Source organism: Archocentrus centrarchus, unplaced genomic scaffold, assembly GCF_007364275.1.
Source record: "Archocentrus centrarchus isolate MPI-CPG fArcCen1 unplaced genomic scaffold, fArcCen1 scaffold_52_ctg1, whole genome shotgun sequence".
Lineage (NCBI taxonomy): Eukaryota > Metazoa > Chordata > Actinopteri > Cichliformes > Cichlidae > Archocentrus > Archocentrus centrarchus.
In genome coordinates this window covers 546754-556815 of record NW_022060274.1, presented here as the reverse complement: position 1 = coordinate 556815, position 10062 = coordinate 546754, and the positions used below count along the sequence as shown (strand labels likewise).

Below are 10062 nucleotides of genomic sequence, written 5' to 3'. Positions count from 1 at the left end.
CTCTCCATTCCTTTCCATCCTTTTTTTCCCCCCATCATTCTGGTATGAGTTAATCTTGGTTTCTCGAGTGCATTCTTGACTTGGCTAGATCTTGTAATGGGATATTTTTTTTAACTGAGAAATTAATTTGCAATAATCTACTGTAATGTCATGTCCTATGACTCTTCCTCTGCACAAAATGACATTATTGCATACCCAGGCATAACAAAATACTCAAGTGGACTCCAAAAATCACCAAGACCATCCTCACATGCTCGATGGCTTCAACAAAAACACCCAGAAATGAAATGTTTGTCAAATCAAGGTAATTCATTTATTGTTTAATCATTTCTGGCCCAAATGAGCCACAAAAAGTAAACAAAGGGTTTCATTCCAAAAATGGAGGAATCTATCCACAGTCCAGATTCACAATCTGACAATGTTTATGATATCTGCATGTAGTTTTACACAATTAAAGACAGTGGATATGTCATTTTGGGGATGAAACTCTTCAAAGAGATTCAGAACTGAAAGAGTACAAAAAGGAAAGTATTACCAGACAGAAGAAAGAAAATCACATTAATGGCATGACAGAGTGAAAAAATACCTTGTCAACCAGTGAATCTCAAGAGGCACATATTGGGTTTAAGGAGAGCCACTGGCTACGTTCACATGCGCACAATGAGGGGGTTTAATCTCCCGTGTCATTCCCAAAGGAGCTACAGAGAATGATTTAATATCAGGCTGAATCAGCTGTCTCTGAATACTGAAGACAACACATTTGGAAAAAGTGAATACAGTCGAGCTGAAGTCTGGTGTTTAATCAAGATTCTGAGAACTGCTGATTAATTGTGAGCATGCATGTAAACAGCATGTGATTGACATGCAAGAATCCACCGTGGAACGCCAGTGGTCCCACTCTGTTTCACAACACGACAAACAAAAAGGACATTAACCCTTACATAGTGTTTGACATTTAACATCAGAAAAGTACCCTACATGTCATTCTCTTAGCCAGAATTTGATTACTTTTCCTAAAGTGATCCAAAACACAAAAATGTAAATATTTTTATTTTTTATAATTTACTTTTATACATTCAGGCTGTTCTGGGTCAAATTTGACCCATATCCAATGAGATGGACTTTAGAAGTGTGGGTCAAATCAAGGACAATGGTGCTGTTAGGAACTCTTGAAAGTGTACACTCCATGTCTGTGTATATCTTTATGGGACAATGGTGACAGAAATCAAGGGGGACCTTGCCACTGTAATGAGAACTGTCTGTGTTCCCACACTTGCCCAGGTTCCCGCAGAGACAGGCACCTGCTGGTCTTTGAAGGATTGTGGGGGAATCTCCAAACAGTGTAACAGGAACAGAGGATAAGAATGATCATAAATGGTGCACATAAGGACAGAAGATGCCTTGACACATGCATGAAATCTGAAATAGGGTGGTGTGGTTGTGGAGTGGCTAGCACTGTTGTCTTGGAGCAAGAAGGTTCCTGGTTCAAATCCTGACTGAGGAGTTTGCATGTTTAACCCACTCCTGAGTACGTAGAGCGGGTTTTCTCCACATACTCTGGCTTTCTGTCACAGTCCAAAGACATGCATGTTAGCTTAATTGGCTATTCTAAATTTGCCATAAATGTGGGGTAGTTGAAGAGTGTTGAATAAAGTGCTGTATGAATGCATAGTTAAATTGTAGTTAGACGCTCTCTGAGTGGCCAATAAGACTAGACAAGTGCTATATAAATGTAAGTACATTATGTGCCTATCAGTTGGTGCTTGTATTTTGACCCTGCAAGCAGAAGTGCCCACAGTGTAATAAAATAATGCAACTATAAACATAGAATCCATTTGTTGTGAGCTGGCTGAGATTAAAACAGAGATCCAAAGAGATTACAGTGACCTGGACTGCCATTTCAGTGAGTGTGGGAAATGTGTGCAAATCCTATACAAGCAAGGTGTCCTACCAATGCTTCAAATGCACGCACTAGTTTGCAATAGTGTGCTCTAAGTATTGACTGATATTGAATCGGTAATTATAATACAGAACTGAGGAGAGTATTTAATGGCTGCATTATATAATAAATCACAACAGTTTTTCACAATCAAAAAATATCTTTAAATGTTTATAGCTGTTATTGTCATGCCTTGGGTAAAAAGGACATGAAATGTGTGATAACAGATGGTTTTCTCCAAAAACAGGTGTTGTTAAAAGAAAAAAAAATACACTCTCCCTGTTCTCTGAAACTTTAAGCATTAATCCTCCATTTATAAATGTTACACAGACTATTTATACATTCGAAATTGATCTGTATGTATAAGCGCTTTGAGTGCTTAGAGTAGAAAAGCACTATATATACAAACTAGTCCATTTACCATTCAAAATTTGTTGTAGAGACTTATTGTGAGTGAATTTTTGGCCTATGTCAAAAGTGACCTAAATCATACCATGAAGGCAAAGAATAGGAACAGTATGTAAGGGTTAATGCAATGGATATTGCCGATAAAATACATTAAGGATTGTATGTGTTAGTTGAACTTATGGTAGAGCAAATTCTATTAACACTGACACAACCTAACAGGCGAAACTGCTCGATACAGTGCAGCGACTGATTATTCCCTAAACCCTGCTCCTCCTGTTTTCAGCACATATGCAGATTATACTGACACTGTCAGAATTTGCACAGTGGTAGACAAAAAGAGGTCCTTGTTTTTGGCTGCTTCCCATTGATTTCACTAACTGACCGTTTGTGCTATGCCTACAGCTAACTTAAGGTTCCTCGCTCACTCGTTTTAAACACGGGGATTTAAAATGATCCTGATGTCTACATACATGTAATAATGAAGCCTACGGCCCCTGTACAGGTGAGTAAAGCGTTGATGTAATGTTACGCAGAGCTTCTTAATCAGGTTTTGACCTTATACAGTTTTACCTTTTCAATGATAAAAGGTTTCTAGCATGAGGTCTAATTAAGGTCTGTTATCTCCGCTAACCGAAGTCTATAATGTAAATGGGAAGACTTGTTATCTGTAGTCCCGCAGAGTAAGAGCAAGTTAATAAAATGCTCAACATTAGTCCTGAAACCAGCCAGCTACATATCCAGATGTGCACATCTTACATTAGACAATACTTCATCCATTCCTTTCACTTTGATTCTTGTGAGTTCTAATAAAAGAAAAGACCTCTCATCCAGAAACCACTCATACGATCCCCCCCTTCCACATACTGCTCTCCGTAAGTTGTGACTGCTAAGCTCTTGTAGGACAACCACTCTCTGAGGCAGGACCTTAGTCAAAGGCCAGTTTGCAGCAATTTCCTGTTCTGACCTCTGTTCATTTTCCTATTCAAGCACCTTTACTGACCTGGTTCCTGGGAGAAAAACATGACATCAGTTCAAACCAAGAAAGTTACATCAATGCCCACAAGACTAGACTTTTTGGTCCCCATTCCCCAAATACACAGACTTTAGAAAGTGGAAAAAATGTGTACAGTTATGAGCCAGAACATTAAATCCCTGACAGCAGTGGCCTTCCCAAACAAGACACTGGCTGTAGCTCACCCCAAAGAAAAAAAAATGTTCAGGAACATCTTAAAAAACACAACAGCCCAAGTTTTTAACCCAACTTCCAGATCCCACTTTAATCAGAATCTCCTGGGAGACCCAAAATATCCATTATGAAGACCACACCCCCACACAGCAATCCCAGATTTCCAGTATCCAACCCCGACAGCTGGTGGCTTTAATGTTGTGGCTGATTGATGACATTAGAAACTTATAGATGTAATACAGGTATAACATGGAGAGGAATGTTCCCAACAAACAGAACAGAGAAATACAATACAAACTATTAAACAGCTAAACACAAAAATACACAGACATGGGAGGACAAGTAGACTTTTCGTACCATCATTCATGTTCTTCCCTTTTATCGCCAGTGACAGTAAGCCTGCTTCACAAAATCTGCAAAATTATAACAACTTGTCTTGTTTCCCACCTTAACCTTCTCTGTGTTCCTCCACCGATGATGAAGCAGTACTAGACAAGGTAGCAAACAGACACAGTGGGTGGCAATTCCCCAAAATATATTCCAGATATATGAGACATTTTTATTTTTTGACTGGTGCCTGGCTGGCAGAGATCACCTTGGAAACAGCAGTTAAGGTTTCCTCAGTTTTGTGGATGATAGCTGGTGACTTCCTGCTCCTGTGAACAGGGCAGGGCCAGCAGTGCTTTGGTGCAAACAATGCAGGTCACAATCGCTACATAAAAGAATAAATTTAAGGTGTATGATGTGTTTTGTATGTAGAATAAACAGGAATAGTTTTTAAACCATCATGTAGTTTAAGTTTCATCCAGTATGTGAAGTTAAAGAATGTGCTGGCCAGCAACAAGGAGCACCCACATTACAACAAGGCTTAAGGGCATGAGGAGCTGAGAGATGGCAGGACTCCTGCCACCGCGATATCAGTCGCCCACGTCACTGTCCTGGTCTCCTATGAGCCACAGGAAGTGAAAGCTAAGTGCCAGCAGGGCGGTGCCCAACAAGTCACCCAGAGCTGTCAGGTAAGGGATGGAAAAACTGTCTGGGTCCTTGCCGCTCCGCCACATGGAGTGCACCATCCAGTCCGCTATGAACAACAAGAGCAGCACCTGGAAGAAGAGAAGAGGAGGATTAGATGACAGCTTTAGTCGATGGTGAGAGTACAGGAAGTGTGCATGCTTATTCAGTTTGGCTCACTGAGAAAAGTCAGATAAAATGTGTTAACATGGAGCAGAAAATCTATTAATCTTGCTAAAAATAAAAGGAATAATGTGAAATTGAGGTAAACTAACATTTTTGCTTTCTTGCTAAAAACAATGTTGTAAAATATATAACTGGACCTACTGGCAAGATATTAAGCTTTGCACATGACGTCACTCCTCTTTGTCCATTTCCAATCTAAAACAACCACCTTGTATTTTTCAGTATGCCAAACTATGCCAACTCCCTACATCGACTTAGTTATGGTACAACCCAAAAAAAGGAAGTAAACATTATTAAGAATCCTGGTTTATCATAAACATGCACACACAGACACACAAACAAAAAACAACCCCATGCCACTGACTACCACAGTGGTGGCAAAGAGGGCTTCTCTCAATGTGTCCTTCTGTTGGTTTTTCATTCAGTCCACCACTGTGGTTCACAAGAAGTGTCTCAACAATCACTGGACAGATCACCGTTTCTGAAAGGGACTTGGTGGGAGTCCAAAGTTAAACTATATGTCCAGGCTTGTGTGGTAGATTCAGGCCACTTTTACTGAACTGAAGGTTTCTGTGGTTCCAACATGTTTTTGAATCTGGACATTCATTATATTCTGATCAAGATCAGGGCTTGACCAGGATATCCCTAATACTGATATTAGTCATACCTTGACTTTTCCTTTAGGTTCACGTATGTGGTTTTGGACAAAGTGTCAACAACTGGATGAACAATCAAACAAACTGCATTCCCATTAGCCTCAAGTACACTCAGTGCAATCAGCAAATGTTCAAATGTTAAAGTGAAGTGGTACATGTGGTAAACATAACTGTAAGCACACCAGCATGTTGACATAGCTTTAGACTCTCAGGCTTGCTTTCTTCTAAATGGCAATAATAATTATGATTTTCTCTGTTAGTGTTTTTTTCCTATTTTTCTTGTCAATTATAAAGAAAGAAAAAGTAGATTGAGAATTTTATACTTAAGGGGAAGAAGAAAGAAAATGAATAGGTGCTTCAAAATGCCAAGCAGAACACCATAAACATTTAAAACTGTCATGCTGACAAAGACGAGGAGGAGTAATGGACAGAGAAGCCGACCGAGAGATGAGTTCTTAGGGTGTTATTCATAATTCAAGTTTCCACAAATGAGATGGAATGGTGGCGAGAGAAAAAGAGAAGTCTATTAAAAGATAAGGACAAGTCTATAATTTAAGAAGAAATGAGCTGTCCACAAATGGCAGTGAAAACATTCTGCAAACAAAAAGAACTGCAGTCATTGATTGATACCCTCATGCAAAGCATACAAGCAAAGATCATGGTATCAAAAGAGGGGTGAAAGACTTGATTATGACAATATATAATTTTCTATGTTTAATAACATTATTGTATGAGTTTTGATAACCTGTTGACAGCCCTGCTTGTCTTTGGCTGTGGGGGAATTTCTGTGATGGGATATCCAATACAACATGGTCTCCTGCTTTCACAATCAATAATATTCAGTCATGATACTGTAAACGCACCTCACAGGTAAATAACAAGCTTTCAAACCTATTCACAAGCATGTGTGTTTTCACTTTGCCTTTTATTCATGGTGACAGGGCAGCACAGTTACACATCCTCTCAGCTGCTGAAATGAAAACTACATTTCATCATTTACAGTTAGTTCAAAGCTTAGTTTTGTTTTTCAGGCAGGAAGGGAAGGAGAGGAACTTGTGTGCAACTAGATGCATCCAATTTAAAAATAAAATTAAAAAAAAAAAACCTGGTAAGCCAAATGAAAAATGAAAGAATCAACTCCAGCAGAGTGCCGATCCATCAAGCAGTCTCTTTCTCAGCATCTGTACCTGCTTCCTTAATCATGCCCGAGTGGAGAGCAAGGAAGCGTCTACACAATGAAGCTGTTTGATCTCCGTGTTTGACTGCATCTGCCTCTGAGTCAATTTCTTTAATTACATTCCATTTACACGGGCGACTGAAATAAAAATACAGTTGAAAGAAAGTGTCTGAATGTTGATCAGTTTCTGGATATTTTCTATCATGAAGTCGCTTCAAAAAGAACTCTGTCTCTATACAGCTCTTATGCCATGGTGCTCTTACTCTGTCCCTGAAGTATCCTGCCTAATTGTTTCAAGCCACAATCACTGACGCCATTCAAGAATCCAGTTTATTGTCATATACAGGGCAAAACACAGTGGCTATGCTGAGCAATGAAGTGCTTACTGTCCAAGTACCCTACACACAATTAAAATAAATATAAAATAACTAAATAAATAACTAAGTTAAACTAAAATGAAAGAATATAAAGCATATAGAAAATCAAATAATAAAGCAAGTACAATAAATGTAGATGAGGGTTAGAGTGTGGTCAGAAGTTAAAGTGCAATTATGTGTACTATTAAAGATGGCGCCGGTGAGGTCAGCAGCCGTCGTACCTGCTCCTACGCTTTGTTTGTATATATTAGGTTTAGCTTTAATTCTCGACTTTATAAATCCGCCTGCTGTGCATAGTGTATAGTATATAGAGTATAGTGTATAGTGTGAATTACTTTTTTTATTTTTATTCTTCTTCTTATTTATATGTGTGTGTATATATGGTTGCAGGTACAAAATACATTTCACTGTGCATTGTACTGTGTATAACTGTGCATGTGACAAATAAACACTATCTTAATCTTAATCTTATTACAATGGTAAGACATTCAGAACGTACGAGTGTTATTATGCAGGATTGTATTATATTTGTGTAAGATAAAGTTTGTATTCTGTTGTGTGCAAAATTGCAGGTGTACTGGACCATTTCAAGAGTTAAGGCAGGTAATCACTGTTTGTTAGTCAGTGGTTCAGCAGCCTGATGGCCTGTGGAGAAAAACGGTTTTCTAGCTTTTACAATCCTATAACGTCTGCCAGACGGCAGGAGCGTGAACAGTGTGTGCTGTGGGAGGGTGTGGTCCTTGATGATGTTGTGTGCCCTCTTTATTATCTGGGTATTATAAGTGTCCTGTAGTGATGGGAAGGCAACTCCACAGATGAACTGTGCCGCTTTGATGACACGCTGGAGAGGCTTCCTGTCCTGAGGAGCGCAGTTCCCGTGTGATGGCGTCTGTAAAAGTTGCTGAGGAGCTTGGAGGCTAATCCAAATTTCCTCAGCTTCCTTAGGAAGAAGAGTTTCAGTTTAGCCTTCTTGACAATCTGCAGTGTGTTGTAGGTACAAGAGATCTTCACTGTAGTGATGGGTCGGTCACGAACGATCCAGCTCTAAGAGCCCACTCTGAACTGTGGGAGCCGGTTCCCGAATGTGAGCAGTTTCTTTTTTCTTTTTTTCTTGTGGAAGCCGCACGTGATTGGTTAAGATGAGTGGCAGCATCTGTGCGTCTACACTGAGCAGGAGGGGCCAGGACACACGCACGGTGAGTACACAAACACCAGAGAGGGAGAGGTTCCTGCAAAGGTCACTCTGAGACAGAAAAGAGCTAGAGGAAGTTGGACTTTACATAGAGGCCACACGCAGGAACGGTGAGGACAGACAGAGTGTAGACTGCAAAGTTAAAACAGGCCACCAGCTGGGCCACCTCTTCCCTGTAAGCAGCTTCCTCTCCCCCAGTAATCGGCTCGATAACGTGGTGTCATCAGCAAACCTAATGATTGCTTCCCTGTTGCTCAGGGAGGGGACGCAGTGGGGTCCCAGTGCTCATTGTCCTTGTGCCTGATGCCCTGGTACCAACTCTGACTGCCTGAGGTCTGTCTGTAAAGAAGTCAAAGACCCAGCAGCAGAGGGAGGTTGTTAGCCCAAGGGTGAAGAGCTTTTCAACCAGTCTGCTTGGAATGACAGTGTTGAATGCTGAACCGTAGTCTATAAACAGCATTCGAACACAAGTGTCCTTATTTTCGAGGTGTGAGAGGGCTGTATAGATGGCTGCATTAACAGCGTCGTTAGTCGAATGGTTCTGAAGATATGCAAAATGCAGGAGATCTAATGTGTCCGGAATGATTCCTTTAATATGGGACATGACCATCAAGTGAGTGTGATGGGACGATAGAGATTCAAACAGGTTGTGTTGTTTTTCTTAGGGAGGGGCACTATGGTGAACTTGAAGCATGTAAGCACAGATGACTGGAAGAGGGACAAATTAAAAATATCCGTAAAAACAGCCGTGTCACAGTGAGTGAAGAGCTCCACGCTGCCTCCGGTAGTAGAATCTCTCTACGTTGGCTGGTGTTGAGGTAGAGCAGGTCACCTACCAATCAGACGGTTGGTGGTTCGATTCCTGGCTGCTCCGGGCTGCATGCCAAAGTATCCTTGGACAAGATACTGAACCCCAAGTTGCTCTCCGACGCAAGCGTTGGGAGTATGAATGTGTGTGAATGGTAGACACTAAGCACTTAGCTTACACATGGAAGTGCTTGTATGAATGGGTGAATGCAAACGTGTTGTATAAGCGCTTTGAGTGCTCCGTAGAAAAGCACTATATAACAACTAGTCCATTTACCATTCATCTGGTAGTGCATTGTGGCTGGCTGTGACCAAGTCAGTAGTGTGTTGCAAGCCCTGCCACATGCATTGGGAATCAGAGTAGTTGTAGTATCCCACCAGCTTCAATTTGTACTGCCTCTTGGCTTCCCTGACGAATCTACGTAGGTCATATCTGGCCTTTTTGGAGCCCTCTGCATCACCAGAGGAAAATGCAGTTGAGCATGCATGCAGCATGGAAAGTATCTCACAGCTCATCCGTGGTTTCTGTTTGGATATATTTTGCATTTGGTGGGAACAATATTATCAATGCATGTGCTGATGTAACTGGTAACCACTGATGCATATACCTCTAAATCCACACAACTGTCTCCTCTCAGGGCAGCATTCTTAAACACATCCCAGTTTGTGTTATTAAAGCATTTCTGAAGCACCAGATCAGTCTCTTCACTCCATCACTTTGTTGATGGAGCTTCGGGAGAACAGTCCTGATGCTGCAGTCGTTAAAATCCCCGGCAACAACAAACAGCATCTGGGTGGGTGGTCTCATGTTTGCTGATGATGTTGTGCAGTAATCCTAGCGCTGTGGTCCAATCGGCATGTGGTGGGATGTAAACAGCCAGCATAAACACAGCACTGAACTCCCTCGATAAATAAAAGTGTCTGCACTTCAAAATCAGCAATTCGATGTCAGTACAACAGCATTTCTCCACCACCTGAATGTTCATACACCATCTCTTGTTGACATAAACACCGCCACCTTTGTTTTTAGCTGAGGCAGATGTGCAATCTCCGCGGTGCATGGAGTGGGTCTGTAGCTGAATGGTCGAGTCCGGCATAAGTGCAGTGATGCAGGTTTCCGTGA

General features: G+C 41.0%; 1 protein-coding gene across 1 annotated transcript in view; it reads right to left on the bottom strand.

The window, feature by feature from the left end:
* Positions 1–288: 288 nt before the first annotated feature.
* Positions 289–10062, bottom strand: part of slc41a2b (solute carrier family 41 member 2b) — a 44295-nt gene continuing 34521 nt past the window's right edge. Inside the window, exon 11 of the mRNA XM_030725288.1 lies at positions 289–4636. Coding sequence (XP_030581148.1) covers positions 4451–4636 — 186 coding nt within the window. The 3' untranslated portion in view covers positions 289–4450. The remainder of the gene's footprint in view (positions 4637–10062) is intronic.